We start from the raw sequence: 20,076 nt of genomic DNA on the forward strand, positions 1-20,076 counted from the left end.
AACCTTCCCAGCTTCTGTTTGGGGAAACCGAGGCTCAGAAGGAAGCAGTAGCTCACCCAGAGGTGGGGAGCAGAAAAGGGGCCAGGGGGCCTGCCCCCATAAATCAGCAGTAGGTGGGCGGGGCTCCTCCCCCCAGGCCCTCTGCCTCCTGCCTGAGAAGTGAAGGGCATGACTGCTTTGCTGGGGGAGGTCTGCTCTGTGACCGTGGACTCGGGGCTGGCGCAGCTGTTTCAGACCGGCCATGTGGTCCTGTTTATGGGCTGATATGATTAGGGTGGCGTCCTGCCTTCCTGCTGCCCAGCCCAGCAGCGGTGGAGGAAGAAGCCCCCCAGAGTGCTGGCGCCTGGGTGAGTTTCGAGGGAACCGAGAAAGGCCTCGGGCCAAGGGCCTGTCCATCCCAGCCACCAGCGGGGCCTCTGCAGAAAGGAAGCGCTGAGCCCTGTGCTTAATAATCGCCCCCGCCTCAGATCCACCCAGGGCTCCCAGGCAGCCAGGCCCCTCCCACCCCAACACAGCCACTGTCTCAGGTCCATCCACGCCTCCCCCAGCCAGGACTGTCCCTGTGCCGGCCTCACAGCGGGGCCTTTGCTCCTGCTGTCCCCTCGGCCTGGCTTGCCATTCCGTGAGACAGATCTCTGTTCGCCGTTCCTTTCTGCTCAAATGCACCTGCTGTGGGCCTCCATTAGGCCAGGGTACTCCCTGCTCTGCCCCTCACTGCCCACAGCCACCTAGCCGTTCCCCGTGTTCCTGGGTGTGTGCCCGCCAGGGCAGGCATAAGGTGGAAAAAGAAAGAAAGAGGACAAATGTGTGATGGCACCTTGCTGGGGACAGGACCTCCCCCCCCCCGCCACCTGTCTGATGAGATCTACCTGCATGCCACTCGATGTGGCAGGTGTTTTTTAACGGTGTATGGGAGTGACAGCTCCTAGAGTCAGATAGTCCTGGATTCAAACCCTGCTCTACTTCCTAACTGGGGGAAACCCCTCTGAGCCTCAGTGTCCTCATCTTTAAAATGGGATGATGCCAGCCACAGGTTCTGGGGAGAATTCAACAAGACGGTGCTTACGAAGTACTTGTATCATGTTGCCCTGTCCAGAATGAGCTTCTGTGTGCAGCAGGAGGAGGGGCCTGAGCTCAGAGCAAGCACACTCTCAGTGTCCAGGCCACTCCCCACCCCCCACCCCCCACGACGGTGGCAAGAGGAGAGACCAGACCAGGTCCTGGGAATCCTGGCCTCCGGCTCTGCCCTGTATTCCTGTGCCCTCCCTCTCTCGGTCTCTTGGGCCTCTTCTGTTCCCCAGATCAGGGGAAGCTTTGTTTGGGGATTGTTTTTCCTAAGAAGGTTCCTCTGTGGAGCCACTGGATGACTCAGAGCCCTGAGTCATGGGAGGCTGAGGGCCTGGGAGGGTTGGGAAGGGGGAGGCGGGGGGGGGGGGAGGGGAGGAAAGGGGCCCCAGTTCCAGCCCTGACTCTTCCACTGCTTGATCAACGACGTCTGGAGCAGCCCCTCTCCTGCCTGGCCCCCGTTTCCTGCCAAGGAGGATATTGGGCTCGGGTGGGTGGTTCCCCGTGGTGGCAGAGCCACAGAGTCTGGGTTTGCAGGGCCCCACCCCAGTCTTACGGGGCGTGGAGGCTGGGGCGTGGGGCCTGGGAATCAATACCTTTCCTGTGCTCCCCAGGTCAGACTGCTGCACACCTGGTCTGCAGAGGCGTGAGGCGTGTGGGAGCCACTCGCTGGTGTCCACCGGCCCAAGGGACTCTGGGCTGGGCCTCCCAGGGGTGGCTCAGCCTCTGCGGGAGCACTTGCACTGCTGGGGGAGTGGATGGGAGGGGCGTGCCACTTCAAGTACATTTACATATAATTTGCATATTTTCATTGCACCAAGGACTTCTAGTCAATTAACAGACATATGTGAGCATCGCTAGGGTCCTGCTCGCTGGTGCCTGCTTGCTCCTTGCTGCCTTGTGGCCGACCACCCTCTGCTTTGTGCTTCTTTGAACGCCCAGGCTGTGTTCAGCTCCCTGCTCCACCCATCCTGCCCCTGCAACCCCATGCCAATCTTTGTCCCTCTCTGAGCGGGAGAGATCATTATACCTTCCTCGTAGGTGATTGTTTGAGTTTCACGAATGTACACAGAGTCCCTGCTGGTCCCCGGCAGCAGGGGACGTGGGAGCCTGGCACACGGTGCCCGGGACACAGGGCAGCCAGCCAGGCACAGTTGTAATAGTTCCAGCTAACATTTTAATGCTGTGCCAGACATCAGGCTAAAGCCCCTGAAGTGTATGGTCTGTTGTTGAAGCTCCCGACAGCCCTGTTGGATGTTACTATGATTCCATTTTACAGCTGAAGAAACTGAGACACTGAGACAGGAAGGAACCTTTACAGGGTCGTATAGGAGGACTGGGCATTGGCCCCAGAGCCTGCCCTCCTTAACCTTTTCTTGTGTGGTCTTGAAGAAGTTTACGGAAAATACGTATTCTGAAAAAAACTACATGTGGGTTTTGCACCAAGGCAAACTCACTTTTCAATTCCGTCTTCTTCAGGCTTTTTGAAGCCCCTCACCCTGCATTGTCCCCTACCTCCCTCCTCATGAATCACAGAGCAAGGGACACAGTTCACAGACCCAGGACAGGGCTTAGGGCTGATGCTTTCAAGGGATAGGACCTGGTCTGATGGACAGGGGCTTGGCAAGAGTTGTGCACACACTGGGCAAGGTACAGGGAACACAGGGCCTGGTGTGTGGCGCAGTCCCATGGTCTAAGTGACCCTGGCCTGGCCTGCAGAGCGTGGGACGAGAGATTTGGCCGTCGCACTGGCTGCCGGGCCCGAGAGATTCTTCCCTGTGGACTTCCTCACAAGCCCAGCCAGCGGCTGCCAGAGCCAGTTCTGTCCTCCCCACACACGCCTGCTTGTGTTTTTCCCCTCTTCCTCCCTGTCTCTTCAGATGCCAAAGAGTGGGAGTGCCCCTGAGGACCGGTGGCTCCCTGGGTACCCCGCCATCCCACCAAGTCAGACGGGGTTAAGGCGTGGGGCCAAGTCCATGGCTCGGGAAAGACTGCTCTCAGAGCCAGCCAGCCAGCACCTGCGGGGGCTGGAGCCCGGTAATTTTCCTCTAAGCTGGCCTTGCAGGGCAGCATCTAGGGCTTAGGAGGGGGAGTGAGCGCCCGCCTGGCTGTGGAGGCTGGGGAAGCCGATTGCTAACAGCTGCCGAGCAGTGGGGGTGACGGTGCAACAGAGGGGCCGTGGATTGCAGACGAACGTCTCTTGAGCCCTGCCGGCACCTGGCACTCTCCACCTTCTCCTGACACATCTACGCAAGAGCCCAGGTGCCCTGATGGGGAGACCAAGACTCTGAGAGGCCAGGCGCTTGCTCGCCTGGAGAGGCAGCGCCAAGGCTGGCCCCCAGCGCTCCTGGAGGCAGGAAACTGAAATCAGAAGAAGCAGGATTGGAGGGTGCAGACCATGTTGCGGGAGTTGTGAGCCATCAGGGTTCAAGGGGACACCTTTGTGTCAGATCAGGGAGGGCCGAGCATGGGAGTCCTGGCTTCTTTCCGTCTGCCCTGGGAGCCATGGAAGGACCCTGCACCAGGGATGATGCCGTCTCTAGGGCTAATGGGCTGTGTGTAGAAAGAGCTTAAGGTGGCAAGGAAGCAGGTGTGGTGATTCCAGGGAACAGGTGAGGGTGGCATGGGGAGCGAGGCTGAGGTGAGTGTAAGGTGTGGATGGGCTGGATTGAGCCTCTCTGTTCTGGTCTCAGCCTTATGCATTGTCATGGCGGGGTGACCTGGGGTGGGTCCTGCCTCCAAGGGTATCTCAGAGGGATCTCAGCTCTCAGGGGGACAGGCACCTGGAGGAAGATCCTGGTGATTGGGCAGGTGCCTGGATGGAGATGAGGCAGGAAGCAGGCCCTGGGTTGTATGTGCTGGATCTTGTTGCAATCTCCCAGCTGCTTCTGATCATTCTCTGAGCTGGGGAAGGAAGAAGAGCATTCCAGCGCTGTGCCTCCATTCAGGTTAAAGGGCCGAGCGCACTTTTGGGAAAGCCAGTCAGAGGGGAGGGTGCTTGGCACGGTAGTTACGATGCTGCTTGGGATGCCCACACCCCATGCTGGAGTGCCTGGGGTTGAGTACCAGCTCTGCTTCTGAATTCAGCTTCCTGTGGCACATACCCTGGGAGGTAAAAGGTGATGGCTTGAGTAATTGAGTCCGTGCCACCTATGCGGGAGACGCGGATGGAGTTCCCAGCGCCTGGAGTTGAGATGGCCCAGCCCTGGCTGCTGTGGGCATTTGGGAGCTGAATCAGTAGATGGACTATTGATATTCTCTCTCTCTGTCTCTCTCTCTCTCCCCTTCTTTCTCTCTGTGTTGTGTGTGTGTGTGCATTTGTGTCTGCCTTTTAAATAACAAATAATTTTAAACAACCTATCAGAATTAAAATTAGTAGCAATAAAAATATCTGAATCTGATAATTCTATTGTAGTTAAAAATTCAAGATAAATTCTAAGGTCTCTAAATATGTTGTATTATTTGGGAGTTTTCTTTTCCTTTTTAAATGTTGCTGTGTATATTTAAGGAACACAACATGCTGTTATGAGATACATATAGATAATAAACAGTATTTCTGTAGTGAAGCAAATTAACATATTCATCATCTCACATGGCTACCCCCCCCCTTTATGGTTTTCATGGCCAGAGTGGCTAAAATGTAAATTAGCAGTCCCCTAAATACAGGACAGCCTAATTAGCTGTAAGTGGTCCTCACACCGGACACTAGAACTCAAGGTTTCTTTATGCTGCTTAGTACCCTCTGCCCTACATCTGCCCGCTGGAGTTTTTCTGGAACCAGGTTTTACTGGGAACAGGTTCTGGCAAGCCTGGGAGAGACCCGGCGTGAGGAAGCTGACGCTCAGAGAGGTTGAGCCTTGTGCCTCACGTCACCCAGCCTGTGATTGGAAGGCCTGGCATCCTGAGCCCTCCTTCTTTTGGGTGGGGCAGAGAGGAGGGGGAGTTATGGTAAGGAGCAAGGCTGGCCCTTGGTAGGGGGCTTGGGGCCCTCTCCTGAGGCGCTTTCCACCCCTGGCACAGCCTCTACCCCAGGTCTCCGGGCTTGGCTGTAACCCCCCAGCTCTCCCTTGCTTTGGATGTGAAGACAGAGGTCGAGGTCAAGGGCGGGTGCTGGGGCCGGGGGTTATATGTGCATAAGAGCTGGGCTCATGCTGAGGGTTTCACCTTTGGATGCTATGGTTACACCTGCTGTGTGCCAAACACAGTGTTAGAAGCTCCTTCAACCAAAGGCATGGTAGGAGTTGTCAGCTTACTCTACAGAGAGGGCAACTGCGTCTGCAGAAGGAGCCACTGCTCCAAGTTCACGGGCGGTGTGGATTTGGGCTCTGTCCCGATTCATCCCTGGACATTGCCATGTATTGCCTTGGTCAGAAGGTTACCTCCCTTTGCCTTCTGGGTCGCTCTTGGTATCTCAAGTTCAGGGGGATTCAGCACACGCTCCTGGATTCTGCTGTCTCTGCCCCTTCCCTGCACTTGTGCCCCTGGTGTCCTTCTTGGGGGAGTTCTGCCTACAGGATGCAAACTGGCATCCAGAGCCCGGGCTCACGCTTCCTGCCAGCACAGAGGGCAGCGTGGCTGTGGTTGGCTGTGAGAGGCCAGGGGACCGAGAAGGGCTATGTGGGCGCCTGCAGTAGGAGAGACGTGGCACCATCTTCGGATGGCCTGCAGCGTTGTTCCCATTGGGATGATGATTGGCCTGGCAGCTTCCACCATCCCGAGTGGAACCCAGCTTTGTCCTGGCCCAGCCCTGGCTATTGTGGGCGTTCGGGGAGCGACCCCGTGGATGTGAGATCTCTGTATGTCTCCCTGCCTTTCAAATAAATGAACCGAATAAAACTTCAACACAAGAAAGAAACTGGGCCAGACCTGAGTGCTGCGTGGCACAGAGTGTGGGGCGCTGTGGTCTCTGTTCACACGGGGGTCGCCGCCTGGGGGTCCTCCCAGCAGGTGCCTGATCCCCAGGCAGGGAGGACAGGACCTTGGCCAGATGCACAAACTGTTGACCTTTTGCCATGTCTTTCAGCATCGTTGAGTCAGAGAGCCTGAGGAGTCCTAGAGATGGGCAAGTCCACGGTCACCTGGGTCCTTTTGGCTGGACTAACTCTGGGCAGCTCATCATCTCTCAGGATGCCGGGAGGGAAACTAGCATTTCCCCCCAATTATTTTATTGTGCAAACTACACTTAGCATAAAATATACCACCCTAAGCTCCTTCTTAAAGAATATATGTACTTGAAAGGCAGAGAGGAGAGAGAGAGAGAGAGAGATCTATTTCCCATTCACTGGTCCACTGTCCAAATGCTTGCATGCAACACCTGGGCCGAGTTGAAGCTAGGAATCTGGAACTCAATCCAGGTCTCCCGTGTGGGTAGCAGGAACCCACCCACTTGAGCCATTTGGTGCTGCCTCCCAGGGTGTGCATTAGTAGGAAGCTGGAGTGGGGATCCGGAGCCAGAAGTGTAACCCAGGCACCCTAATGTGGGACGTGGGCACCTTTAACCGCTGGGCCCTGAATCTGCCGATAATGGCAGCGGCTTCCTTTATACGTGCTTACCTGTGCGAAGCACTGAGCCCCAGACACCTTTTCCCTTATTAAATCCTCACAGCGGTCCCCAGGTGGGGACGCTGGGGCTCCGAGAGCTCAAGGGACTTGCTCAGAGTCCCACAGCAAGGAAGTAGTAGTGACTTCTGGTGGGAGCCCCGCCCACGCCATCCCCCACAAGGTTGCTCCCTTTGCTCTTCTTTCCCCTCCTGGGGGACAGCCTTCCCTGGGGAGCAGGAAGCCGCCTTGGGGGCTCCTCCCGCCACTTCTGAGACCGCTGTGTCCCCGCAGTCACCGTGTGTGCAGTCACAGTGTGTGCAGCCAGGACTCTCTGTCCTGTGCTCACTGTGTTGGGCCTGGGCTCCCCCAGGTGTGGGTTGCAGGCTGCTGGAGGACAGGGGATGTTTATAGCTCTGTGCAGCGCCAGCCACTGGCCTCCAAGCTTCCGAGGGCCAGCTTCCTTCCCCAGGAAGGGTGGACAGACTGCTCAAATGACCCTGGCAAGAGGAGCCCCAGGCTCACATCATGGCTAAGTCTGGCTGCTTCCAGGGCATGGGGTCAGGAAGTGGTAGGGCCAGGCCATTTCCAAATGTCCTGTCCTGGCTCTCAGCACGAGGTGGGGTTGGCTCCGGAAGCTGGGGAGAAGCCAGTGGCTTCAGGCCCTGGGATTATTGGCCTCCTGGAAGTGACTGGAGCCAAGCCCCACTGGCCATCTCCCAGACAGCTGTCCACACCCGGAATGGCCTGGCCAAGGCAGGGCCCCAGCTGGCTCTGACAGGGAGCTCTGGCATGTCGTGGAGACCCAGGCTTTGGCTATGGCACAGTTATGGAGAGAGCAGAGTTCTGGATCTGCTGTGCCAGCCACTAGTGCTGTGGCTCTGACAAGCCCTGCCCTTGTTCTTGGCGCCATTGTCTGTAAAGGACAGGACAGACGGGTGACCACTGCTGGTAAAATGTCCTGCTCTGTGCAGTGCACTCCACAAACTCATTCCTATCCCCGCAGTGGTCCTACAGCTGGGCACCCCATCTCTATTTATGGAAGAGTGATCTGAGGTTCAGAGAGGGACAGTAACTTGCTCCAGGTCACACAGCACCATGCTGGACATAAGCCTCTACACAAAGAAACCAGGAAGGAAGACAGCAACTTTGTGAGTGAGATCCTGGCCTCCTCGCTGCTCCCTGGACGAGGAACCATGCTTTTCCTTTCATCGATGTGGAAACAGGCCTTAGTCACAGGAGCTAAGTTGCCAGATTCCCAAAGCTGTGTTCCTTCAAGTCCACAGAGCTTGTCCAGGTCCTGTCCAGTTTGATGTGGGTTTCATAACTGGCTTCCCTGTTTTCCATCCCAAATCCCAGGCCACAGGGGCGGGCGTTCCCGGGAGATCCCAGGGAACAGCGAAGAGCTGAGAAGCCAGCAAGCGCTGAGAGGCGCAGAGGGGCAGTGCCGGGCGGGGAAGAGAACAGGACAGTGGCTTCCCGGCCCGGCCCACGCCTTTGTGCCTTGTGGCTGTGGGCAGAGGTGAGCCTGAGGCCAGCTCCTCTGGGCTTCGGCTGCTGTCCTGCGAGGCCCACAGGGATGCAGAGACCACCTGCCATCACAGAGGGCAGGAGACTGGGCCTGTGTGGGGTCCTGGCTCCAACTAGGGGGAGGGAGGAGTTGGCTAGGGTGCCATGGGCTCTCAGGCCCCATCCTGTTGTAGACGCCGAGAAGCCGCCTACTGTGTGCACTGCTCTGGGCAGGGCGCGGGGAGGCTGTCAATGGTCCATGGACCTCCGAGGGACTCAAACGACCTCCTGTAGCCAGTTGGTGGTGAGCTGCATTGTTCTCACCCAAAGCCACTGTGCCAGGGACGGGTGTTTGGCACAGTGGTTAGGATGGATCCCATGGCTGAATGCCTGCATTCCAGTCCTGGAGCTGCTCCTAATTCCAGCTGCCTGGGAGGGGCAGGTCATGGCTCAAGTAGTTGAGTCCCTGCCACCCACATGGGAGATCCAGACGGACTTGCCGGCTCTCAGCTTTGTCCTGGCCCAGCCCTGGCTATTGTGGGCGTTCGGGGAGCGACCCCGTGGATGTGAGATCTCTGTATGTCTCCCTGCCTTTCAAATAAATGAACAGAATAAAACTTCAACACAAGAAAGAAACTGGGCCAGACCTGAGTGCTGCGTGGCACAGAGTGTGGGGCGCTGTGGTCTCTGTTCACACGGGGGTCGCCGCCTGGGGGTCCTCCCAGCAGGTGTCTGAGAGGCGTGGTGGCACAGCTGCCCTGGAGACCCCTGGCTGCCGGCTGAGCTGGGGTGTGACTGGTTTAGCAGCTGCAGGGTTGGTGGTGCCGGGACAGACCTTGTGCTCTGCAGCCCACCGACTTGTGTCTAAGTCTCTGCAATGCTGAGTGACCCTGAGCAAGTGACTGACCCTCTCCAAGTCACAGTTCCCCCTGCTGGGCCTGGACGTGAGGGTGCAGGTCACGGGTCCTGGGCAGTCTGAGAAGGGCTTGTGGAGGTGACCTAGTCCAATGCCCCCATTTTCTGAATGAGAACCCTGAGGCTCAGGGACGCTCATCGCACAGCCAGGATCCGGGGATGCTTTGGGCCAGGAATGAGGCTTGGAGTCAGGGCACTGTGGCCTGGCCTGTCTTTTGCATTTGGAAATGCTGAGGCCTGGAGAGGGGCAGGGACTTGACCAATGTCTCCCAAGAAGTCAGCGGCAGGGCCAGCCCTGCCTGCGGGCCTTTTCCTCCCCACTGAGGGGTCTTTTCTCTTGCATTTGATTTCCCCCAGTCCCCTGGACATATTCCTCCTCTTCCAGGCAGAGTACAGAGTCAGACAGTGTTGCTCCTGTCTAAGTCTCCAAAGCGGATGCCCTGTAACCGGGCACTTCTGGGCTCTGGGCTCTGGGTTCACCAGCCCTCCAGTGCCAAGGGCCCAGGCTTCAGAGCTGCGGGGCAGGCAAGGTGCAGGGCCTTTGCAATCATTAACCTGTGGCCAGTGACCCTGGACTGGTGGTCAGTCACCCCTGGGGCCAAGGCCACGCCGCAGCAGCCCTCTATTAATCACCAACTGAGCAGGCTGGGGCCGCACGGCCCGGAAGCGGCTGCTCAGCTGGGCCTGCTGCTGGCCGGGGGTCACTCTGCGGGGCAAGGAGAACCAGGAAACGGCTTGCTACTTGTTTGGATTTTCCAGACTGTCTAATGAGCAGGTGTCACCTTAAGTCTAGTTTAAAACATTGTTTCTGGGTTGATGTTAAATAAATTAAAAAAAAAAACCCTATTGGATATGTATTTGTAAACAGTTTCAAACCCTACAATTCTGTGTGTATCCGTGTGTGTTTTGGAGAGGCAGAGAGAGCCAACGAGAACACTCCCTTTACTGATTCACTCAAATGCTCTCAATAGACAGTACTGGGCTGGGCCAAATCTGGGAGCCAGAAACTCAATACGAATCTCTTATGTGGGTGGCAGGAACCCAGTTATGTGAGCCGTCACTGCTGATGCCTCCCAGGGTCTGCATAGACAGCCAGAGTCAGGAGCCAGAGCTGGGCATCAGCACCCAGAAACTCCGACGTGGGACTCGGGTATCTAAAGTCGCTTCTTAACTGCTACGCTAAACGCTCACCCTGTGGTTGGGTGTTTTTTTTTATTTCCCTCTTAATTTTAAGCACATACGCTGAGATATAATTTTACACACCATAACAATTCCCCCAGTGTTAAGTATACAGTTCTGTAATCAATAGTAGATTGAGTCAGTTGTGTAATCATTACCCCAGTCCACTGCTAGGACATTTCCATCACCCTAAACATTTCCTAGTGCCGATTACAGAGCTCTTACAAAGCCGGGCAGACAGAGCTCTTACAAAGCCGGGCAGCTATGGCAGTGACTAAAATCCTCCCCCACGTTCCTTCACAGCACAACACCTTAATAGTTCGGCGTTCACATTCTTTGACTTTGTAAGGGCGTATGCAGAAATGCATGTCTCTTGCAAAGGAGGAGAGGAGCCAGACTCTAGTCTCTGCTGTGCCGTTTGCTTCTTGCACCTGGAGATCGCTCCCTGCTGATTGAGTGCCTACTGTGTGCCCGGCACAGTCTGGTCCAGCTCATTCTTTTTTCACAACTGCATAGTGATCCATTGTGTGGCGACTCCATAATGTATTTAACCAGGACGTTTGGGTTCCTTCCAGTTGTCTTCAGACAATGATCCAGTGAACACCCTTACACGTACAGTTTTGTGTTCGCCGTTGAGTCATTCTGTAGGAAATGGAACTGTTGTTGCTTTGTGTGCTTTGACTTTGGAGCGTCAGCTCGCTCTGCAGGGACGTGAAGCAGCCACTCGGTGCCATCGAGAGCTATGGGGTTTCTAATCATGCTGCAGATGGCAGTGGGGGAGGAGGAGCTGTCTGGATTTAAGCACGGTGGCACCCAGGGGTGTACTGTTCCAGGACTCAGAGCCCCGAGAGCTCAACCCTCCCTTGGGGGCTCCCTCGTCCCCTGGGATGGCACTCAGATTCTGCAAGACTCTGCGGTGTAGACACAGCTGCCACCCTGGGCGGCCTCACCTCCTCTCTGTCGTGCACCGGACCCCTCCTGCTCCCTGGACGGGGCCTCTTTGCCTGCCTTTTGCCCACGCTGTTCCCTCCACAAAGACACCCTTGCTGTTCAGTCTCTGTTCTTCCTGCCCTTCAAGGCCCAGGTCACGGGTCGCTTTCTCCACTCAGCTCTCTTAAAATCCCCGCAGCCCGGATTGTCTTCTCGCTGTGTGTTCCCTTAGCGTTTTCCTACCCTGCGTGTTGGTGGGAGGCAGCTGTGGTGGGAGGAGGCCAACTCCAGCCTGATTAGTAGGAAGCTGGGCTCCAGGAGGAGCCGGGGTGGGTGACCGGGCTGTGTGTGCGGTGCAGGGAGAGGAGCTCCCACCAGCCTCGCAGCCAGGCCATCCAGGCCGATTTAATCCTTGGTCCCCATTTATGCGCATTTAGTAGACGAGACCTGCAGAAAGAAAGAAACTTAGGTACAGCGGAGGTGGGTACCCATCCCAGGTCTCCAACCGTCTCTTTCTGTTTCCTGTCACCGCACCAGGTTGCAGGAGGGAGGGGACTATTTGGAATGCAAAGAACACTTAGATTGGGAGCAGGTGGGTCTGGCCGAGGGGTGGGGAGTGGGATGGGGGGAACTGGGAAATACACCAAGGGGAGCCGGAAGGGTGCTTCTCCTAAGCCAGTGTGCCTCTAGTATGAGTGTGTGTGTGTGTGTGTGTGTGTGTGTGTGTCCTAACCCAGTGACCATGCCTCCAGTGGTGTGTATGTGTGTCCTAACCCAGTGACCATGCCTCTAGCGGTGAGGGGAAGGGGAGAAGAGACACAATCCTGGCTTCCCCAGGAGGGCTCCGTAGAGGGTGCCTAAAATGGATAAAACCCTTCTAGAAGCATGAGGGCCTGTTATCTGGACACGAGAAGGCGAGCCCTGCCTGCTTAGGAGGCAGATGGGGAGGCCGGTGCCCCTGGGGAGGGGCAGCGTTGTACAAAGTTGGGACCTTATGTTTTGCTCAGAAGAAAAAAACAAAAATGTTTCAACGTTTATTTAAAAAAACAAAAATGTTTTTGAAAAGCAGGAAAGAAAGGCCACCTTGAGTAAAGTAGAACCAGCAATCCCAGGGCTTCAGAGTCTGGCCCGCCCCTCTCTGAGCCCTGCCTGCCTCTCCTGGCACGGCTGCCCCAGCTGGTGGCCCTGGCAGGCTGCCCGGGACTGGTTCTACCCAGCCCCAGACCCAGTCACATTGTGACAGCACTGCTTGTAAGCAAGTTGCTTACCCACTGCACTCTCAGTCTGCCCCTCTATGAAATGGGCTGTCAGCAGCACACACTCTGTAAAGGATGTCCTGGTGTGTCGGTTTGCTATGTGTTCCTTCGATGTCAGCTTTCTGCTGGAAATACCAGGAGCAGAGCAGGAAGAGGGCTTGCTGAGGTCACTCGGGAGAAAAAGACTGAGCTGTGCTCCCCACAATTCCTTGGTGTGCCCATTTAGCATGCACTTAGTTAGCATCTGCTGTATGCCAAGCTCTGTGCTAAGTTTCCGCCCCGCAGCTGGGGTGCAGGGGCGGCCGCGCCCAGTCGGGTCGGATTCAGTGGGAACCCAGATGTCTCCAAGATCCCTGACAGATCCCCGCCCCGGGGGCCCGCTGGGGGCCCAGCCCTGCCCCGCGCCCTCCCTGCGGGGCGGTCCGGGCTTGGGCGGGATGGGCGGGCGGCTACTTAAGGGCTGCGATCCCAGGGCCGGGGCTGCGGGTCCTCTGCTGTCGCCGCCGCCATGGCTCCGCACCGCTCCGCGCGCGCGCTGCTCGGCGCGCTGGTCCTGGCGCTGTGCGCCCTGTCGCCGCCGGCCCTCGCGGCCACCGCATCGCAGAGGGTGGCTCCGGCACGGACGCCCCAGGCGCGGGTGAGTGCCCCGGGGGGCCCGGGGCTCCCGGAGTAACTCTCTATTGTAAGTTCTTGCAGATACAGCGCTAGGAAAAGGGGAGTAATTCAGGTCTAGAATGGAAAAACTGTTTTGTTGCTTTGTAAGTATCTCTTGCTGCTCCAGGGCTCGGCGGAGGGCGGGAGCCTGGGGGCCCTGGCTGCGTCCCTACGCGAAGGCTAACCTCACCTTGGCCGGAATTCTCCTCCCTCCCACCTTCTGATTTCTTACCCATCTCTGCCACCTGATTTCTCCTTTCCTTGCCTAAGGTCTCCTTCCCACTGCCTGTCTTCTTCCATCTCCCCCTCCTCTGATGGCTCCCGCCCTCCCCGGCATCTCCCTCTGTCTTATGTGTCCTTTGGACCATCACAGGTTCTCACCTCCCTGCAGTCTCCCTTGCTCTGTTGAGTTTCTCCTCTCCCAGTGCTGTTCCACCCCCTGCCTGAGTGCCTCTCTCTGTCTCATTCCTCTCACTTCTCACGTTTTGTTGCCCCCAGATCTCCCCGGCCGAGGTGACCCATGCCTGCTGACTGCCACCCCCAGCTCCTGCCTAACCCCGCCGGCCGCCGTCTCTAGCCCCCCCTCCCCACCCTGCATGTCTCACAGCCTCTGCCCTTCCTTGGGTACCTCGCCTTCAGCAGGCTCCTGCAGACCCCCGGGGGGATGTCAAAAAATGGAATTTGGGGGTGGGGTGTTGGGGGGCAGGAGGGAGGAGGCAGACAGCGCAGGAGGCCACTTGGGCTCAGCCGTTCAGACCCTTCCTGGGGGGTGTGAAGGGGATGGAGGGGGCACAGGAAATTGTCCCACGTGGGACAGAGGCACACAGGCTGCAGACGTTGAGCTGTCCCCTCCCCTCTTTGGGCCTCTGTGTGCCTATTTGCACAGTAGGGGTGGATAAGGAGCACTCTGAGAGCCCTTTAATCTTAAGAGCCGTGGAGGGTGCTGGAAGGGAGCAAGCTAAGCCCCTGGGGACCCTTGGGTTTACCATTGCCATTTGGGGCGGGGGGCTACCCAACAGCCCGGAGCGTGGAGAAGTCCTTGCTCTGCTGTCACCTGGCTTGGGGTCCCTGTCACAGTCCCTGCTCCTGCCTGCACCTCAGTTAACATGGCCAGTGACAGTACCAAGGGGAGGGAGAGGGAGGTAGATCCCTCTGTCCTGTCCCCCGGGAGCTGAGTGGGAGGGCCAGGAGCTTGCAAGGCACAGGGTCTGGAGCCGAACCACTGGCCCTGTTCGCTAGCTCACCAGGACAGAGGCTCCTAGGAGGCAGACTCCCCTCGGGTGTGGAAAGAGCAGTGGCTCAAGTCGGACGCTCTTGGTGCTGGAACCAGCCTCCCTCGCGCCCGGGGTCTGTCCCTGCCGAGCCGAGCCGCGGGCCCCTGCTCAGGCACTGCCTGTCTCTCTCCAGCCCAGCAGCATGGTGGTGGAACACCCCGAGTTCCTCAAGGCAGGGAAGCAGCCTGGCCTGCAGATCTGGCGCGTGGAGAAGTTCGACCTGGTGCCTGTGCCGCCCAACCTCTATGGAGACTTCTTCATGGGCGATGCCTACGTCATCCTGAAGACGGTGCAGCTACGCAATGGGAACCTGCAGTACGACCTCCACTACTGGCTGGGTGAGGCTGCCCACCCATCCAGCCCCTGCCCAGCCCCTGGCAGGGCAGCTGGCTGTGGTCTGGAGCTTGCTGCTTTTTACTTAATGTGGAAGGCAGAGAGAGACACCCAGAGACAGACAAAGAGCTTGTCTATCAGTTGGTTCATTCTCCAGATGTCCACAACGGCTGGGACTGGGCCAGGCTGCAGCCAGGAGCACGGAACTCCATCCGGGTCTCCCACATGGTTGATAGGCCCCCGAGTACCCGAGGCATCACTGCTGCCTCCCAGGGTGCACGGTAGCAGGAAGCTAGAGCCAGAAGCAGAGCCAGGACTTGAACTCAGCACTCTGCTATGGCGTGTGGGCCTCCCAACTGGCATCTTAATTGCTGTGCCAAAAGCTCGCCCCTGATTATCATCAAGCAGACCCCTCCGTGGCTCCCGTCACCCCCAAGTTTGTCCTTCAGAGTCAGGGGCTCTGCTGTGGGGTGCTTTGAGCCCTGTCACCTGGCCGAGCCTCAGTTTCCTAATCCATACTTGAGTTCGTGCTCAGGAGAGCTGAACAGGAGTGCAGAGCAATGTATCAGAGCTAGGATGACCCTTAGAGAAAAATGGGGTCCAGGTACACTTCCTCCCTCCCCTGTACCCATTATATGGAGGGGTTAACCGAGGCTCACAAGAGGCAGGGGCTTGCTGGGCTTTCCCAGCTAGCCCAGGGCAGTGCTGGAGCTTCCTCCCTGGGTGGGATGGGGGGTGCCGGGACCCCTTTCAGGAAGCCTGGCTCATGCTGCCCTGCGTCGCCTAGGCAACGAGTGCAGCCAGGACGAGAGTGGGGCGGCCGCCATCTTCACCGTGCAGCTGGATGACTACCTGAACGGCCGGGCTGTGCAGCACCGTGAGACCCAGGGCTTCGAGTCGGCCACCTTCCTTGGCTACTTCAAGTCCGGCCTCAAGTACAAGGTGCGTGGGCCCCTACTTTGCTGGGGATGGGTGCGCTGACAGCAGGGCTCACTCAGGTGCACCTGTCTTTCAGCCATGTGGGGTGATTGCAGAGGTCAGAGGTCAGCTTTGGGGTTTGAATCCTGGGCCTTTCCGAGCTGTGTGACCTTGGACACATCACACTTCTCTGAGCTCGTGGCTCCTCACATTAGAGTCAGGAGCAGAAAACTCCCTGTGGCTCCCTCAGGTGGTCCTCCTACCCCACCTCGTCTCCTGATACCCCTTCATTCCTAGGGCCCTGGGTTAGGTATTTGATAGGGCAATCTTTGTCACATCAAGGATCGACCTCGAACTTAAACTCTTAAGAGTCTGGACCAGATGGAGCTCCTTCCCCAGACTCCCAGCCGGCGGGGGCTGAGCAGAGCCAAGCTGGGAGTCCCAGCCGGCTGTGTCCCAAAACCCGCGGGGCTGCCGTGAGCCAGGTGACTTCCTCAGGCCTCCTGTTCCTCTGCAGTTCCCTGAGAGCTGGTTGTACCTGCCCTACAGGGCTGGGGAGAGGATTCGATGAGGGGCAGCTGAGAAATGCCTTGCCTGGGCTTGGCTCCTTGGAAGGGCTGGTCAGGATGCGGGGGGGACCCCAAGCTGTCACAACCAGATGGGCCTCACTGTTAGGTTCCAAATCTCTCGCTTTTCTGGGGAGGATGGGCGACTTAGGCTCAGACAGGTTAAGCAACTGCTCCAGGGCTGCACAGCGGGCTGGTGCCAGACCTCCTGACTCCCAGCATCTTTCCATCAACTGAACGTGCCTTTCACAACCAGGGTTCTGGGGTCAAGTTCAAGCTCGGTGCTGTGTGGCCCTGGAGAAGTCTGGGCCTCACAAGGTCCCCTGTGGCTATGGGGCAGTCACCCTGTCGGCCTGTGTGAGGCAGCTGGGACTGATGGGACAGTGCCAGTGACACTCAGCCAAGGGCAGGGTGTGTCCTGGGAATGGCCGCCCGGGCTGGGCGGGGCTGGACTGGATTCTTGGATTCTGCCCAGCCCTCTCTCAGCCGCTTTGCCCTCGCCCTGAGCACCGGTGGAGCTGTGCAGCTCTGCGCAATTCCTGCAGCCCCCGCTGGGCCTCGGGACCTGGAGAGGGAGAAAGAAGGACCTGGTTTTTTTGTGGTCTCTGAAACAGGGCGTGGGAGAGCATTTGATGAGGAGGAGAGATTGGGGTTCAGGGGCGTTCTATACCTCTGGGCACTTGAGCTCACGTTGCCCGTGCCTCCTTGGTTCAGTAAGCCGTGGGCAAGCCCCTATCCCAGCGGCAAGCCGACCACTGCTGTGCTGGGGCAGGCACTGCACCTGGAGTGTAGAGGCCGCCTCACATGAGCCCCACGGCCCGCCCAGGCCTCAGCGCTCCACTCCACTGGGGAGGGGATGTAACAAGGCATGGGACCAGGAAGTGGCCCAGGTTGCCCGCACGTGCTCAGGCCCTGGGCTGGGGGCTGGGGCGCCTGGGTGGAGAAGTCTGGAGGAGGAGGCAGGTGCAAGCCCAGGGTGGCAGCCGCTCTCTGCAGGGCTCAGGGTTTGGATGGGTGGGCAGATGCTTGCTCAGCTGTCTTGCCTCTGTCACCTGTTTCTTAGGGGCTTAGCCTCGCAAGCTAACGTGGAGGCAGATATGAGAATGCCCATACACACCAGGACAGCTTTACCAGGCACCCTGGCCACAGGCTCCCCTGGGTGACACCTGTTGCCACAGAATCTCACCTAATTCTCCCGTGGCCTTTAGGGTGGGTGGTCATATTCCCGTATCACAGATGGGGAGGTTGAGGCCCACAGCTGTGGTCTGCATGCCCAGGTCCATGCAGCCGGCAGAAGGTGCTACTTCGAGTGCTTTACTCACGCCACACATTTGACCCTGTGGGTGGTTGATAGTGTGAGCGCCGCTTTATACACGAGAGACCCAGAGCACAGAGGTGCAAAGCAACTTCTCCAAGGTCACATGGAACTGGAGTGGACTGTCCAGGGTTCCCCAGTCTCCAGTCCTAGCTGGGAGGCTGCTCAGGATCTGTGTGTTTAGCAAACCGTCTCTTCCCCTCCAGCCCGCTACTGGTGATTTTCTGGAATGTTCTTGACCATACTCTGAGGAACGCTCTGGAGGGTGGGGTCGCAGCCCAGGCCCAGATTTGGCGCCTCAGTCCTGAAAGGCACCGGCCCCGGTGGAACTGTGAGGTCCGAGGCCCGGCCTGTTTACCGCCGACCCCACGTCCTCAGGCCGCCCCCGCACTTGGCCCGGCCGAGGTTCTTGGCCTGGCGCCCTCATCAATTATACATCGCGGAGGAGCAGGGCTTGTTATGCAAGACTTGTTCCCATGAAAGCCTCTTCCTCAGAGCCAATTCTGTCCTGGGAGTGTGAGAAGCGGGGGGGGGGGGGGGGGGGGGGAGCGCCCACAAAGGCCTGGCCCCTCTTGTTCTGCGACCACACTGCAAGCCCATTCCCAGTCCCTTGAGCTCCCCCAGGCTCAGCCAAAGCCCTGGAGACCCCCCTGGGGCTGGGTTCTTTAAGACCCTGTGTTCTGAGGGAATCTGGGCTGGACAGAGTCCCTGACCCTAAGAACACAACGGGAAACCCACTGGAAGCGGTTGGAACCTTCCACGTCCTTCTCAGAAAAGGAATTGAGAGGGGCGGAGGGGACAGGCCCCCTTCAACACGGTTTCCTTGGATTATCAGCAGCGCAGCATTGTTCTCCCCGGATCTCTGTGGTCCTTCCCTCCCACAGCTGTTTTCACTGCAGGCACAAGACGAGCTCATTGTAAAATGTCAAACGTTAAAGAAGTGTAGGCTTCAGAACGTGAGAGTATTTCAAGAAGTTCATGGAAAGTGAAATTTAGAAATAAGCTTATTTTGGTGCAAAAAAAAGGAAAACCATGCATAGTTTTTTCATAATATACATTCTGCGGGACTTTTTGTTGTAGCATGCATTTCCCAGTTTTTTGCAATGAAACAAACCATGTTTTAATTTTATTTTTTTCATAAAGCTTTTCAAGTCCCTTGCATACCAAATGGTGGTTAATTTCTCTTTATCTCTCTGTATGATATATCATCACCTTAATTTGGAAAATGGCTTTTTACACAATATGTTCTATTGAATTTTGTTCAAATAATTTGATGCCAGTCTTTCTCACCTAATGACTTAAACTGTAAGAAGCAGCAGTCCATCCTGGGAACTATAGTAAAAAATAGGAAAAGATCTAAAAAAAAAAAAAAAAAAATCCTGCCCCTTGCTTTTGGTTATCCACAGATGTCTGCTAAGAATTTGCGTTTACTTTTCTTTTTTTTGTTACTAATTTTTCCAAGTCCAATTTCCTAATTAGGATCCTCCTGGCCACAATCATTAGAAATCAAATGTTACTTTATTTTATAATTTAATATACAGTAAATTTCTGAGAACCAAGATTTGTGAACTAGAGCAAAACTTTTCTCTGTAGAAAGATTTTCTGTTTTTAAGTAACAGAAATGAAAGGCACGCTTGAACAAGCCAGATAGCAGTGTATCAAGAGCTGGGTTCCCCCATTTCCTTGTCTCTGAGGTATCGGTGGACATGGGCGGGGCCCTCCTGGCACCCTCTGGGGGAGCTGGTCGGATCCACTCCCAGTGTCCCCAGGCTGGGGCTGCCCACACACCCTCAGGACCTGGCCGGCAAGATGGATGCAGCCCCTCCCTGGAAGGGAGGAGCTGGGGGAAAAGCCCACCTCCACCGCCCACCAGCTGGGGGCCCTGGCGCAGGGCTGAGCCTTTGAACCTCTGCGTCCTTGCCTGTGGAGGGGGCCAGTGAGTCCCACCCTCCTGGGCTTCGCAGAGTGACAACTGCATTGCTTGCTGGTAAGGCAGGTGTGTAGCCCCGGCTGGAGCCCCTGCTGGAGCTCAGGCTGTGGGGGCCACCGTGAGCTTCGCGCTCTCCCTCCCTGTTCCATCTCTGAGCCTCCCAGTCTCTCCGCACTTCCTTTGCTTTGTCCGCTGACCCCCAGCATCGGTGCCTCCAGTGCCCTGACCTCATCCCCCAGCCTAGAACCCCAGCTCACTCCTCCCTGATGCTGGGAAGGTTGCTGTCTTGTCACTGAGTTGTGGGCGGCCAAGTCTGGAGCAGAAACCACGACCCCAGGTCCTGCCCTCCCCCCCCCCCCGCCGAGGTCATTCATGAAGAGTGGCCAGCCCCCAGTGTCCTTGAAAGGGCCCTGGAAGCAGGGCAGGAGGGTGGGGAGTCCGCCTGTGAGCCTTCTGCCTCACCCTGTTGAGCCCAAGGGAGCATTTGCTGGGCCCTGTGGTAATTCCAAGAAGGAACACCAGGCGGCGCTGCAGCTACTCGCAAAAGGAAAACACCTTGCTGTTAGTCCAAAAGCAGAGTGGACAGTGAGAGAGAGAGACAGAGAGAAAGGTCTTCCTTTGCCGTTGGTTCACCCTCCAATGGCCGCCACAGCTGGTGCGCTGCAGCCGGCGCACCGCGCTGATCCGATGGCAG

At 57.2% G+C, this 20,076-nt stretch overlaps 1 protein-coding gene across 6 annotated transcripts in view; it reads left to right on the forward strand.

Annotated features, from left to right (window-relative positions):
* GSN (gelsolin) overlaps positions 1-20,076 on the forward strand; it is a 58,228-nt gene that overhangs the window by 19,011 nt on the left and 19,141 nt on the right. For 3 of the 6 annotated variants that reach the window (XM_070056233.1, XM_070056248.1, XM_070056254.1), the window contains 3 exons: positions 13,080-13,150; positions 14,454-14,658; positions 15,441-15,595. In XM_070056233.1, coding sequence (XP_069912334.1) covers positions 13,127-13,150; positions 14,454-14,658; positions 15,441-15,595 — 384 coding nt within the window. In that variant the 5' untranslated portion in view covers positions 13,080-13,126. Of the gene's footprint in view, positions 1-12,859; positions 13,030-13,079; positions 13,151-14,453; positions 14,659-15,440; positions 15,596-20,076 lie in introns of those variants that run through there. The other 3 variants (XM_070056239.1, XM_002720499.5, XM_008273374.4) reach the window with 3 other exon arrangements.

The sequence above is a fragment of the Oryctolagus cuniculus genome, chromosome 1, assembly GCF_964237555.1.
Source record: "Oryctolagus cuniculus chromosome 1, mOryCun1.1, whole genome shotgun sequence".
Taxonomy (NCBI): Eukaryota; Metazoa; Chordata; class Mammalia; order Lagomorpha; family Leporidae; genus Oryctolagus; species Oryctolagus cuniculus.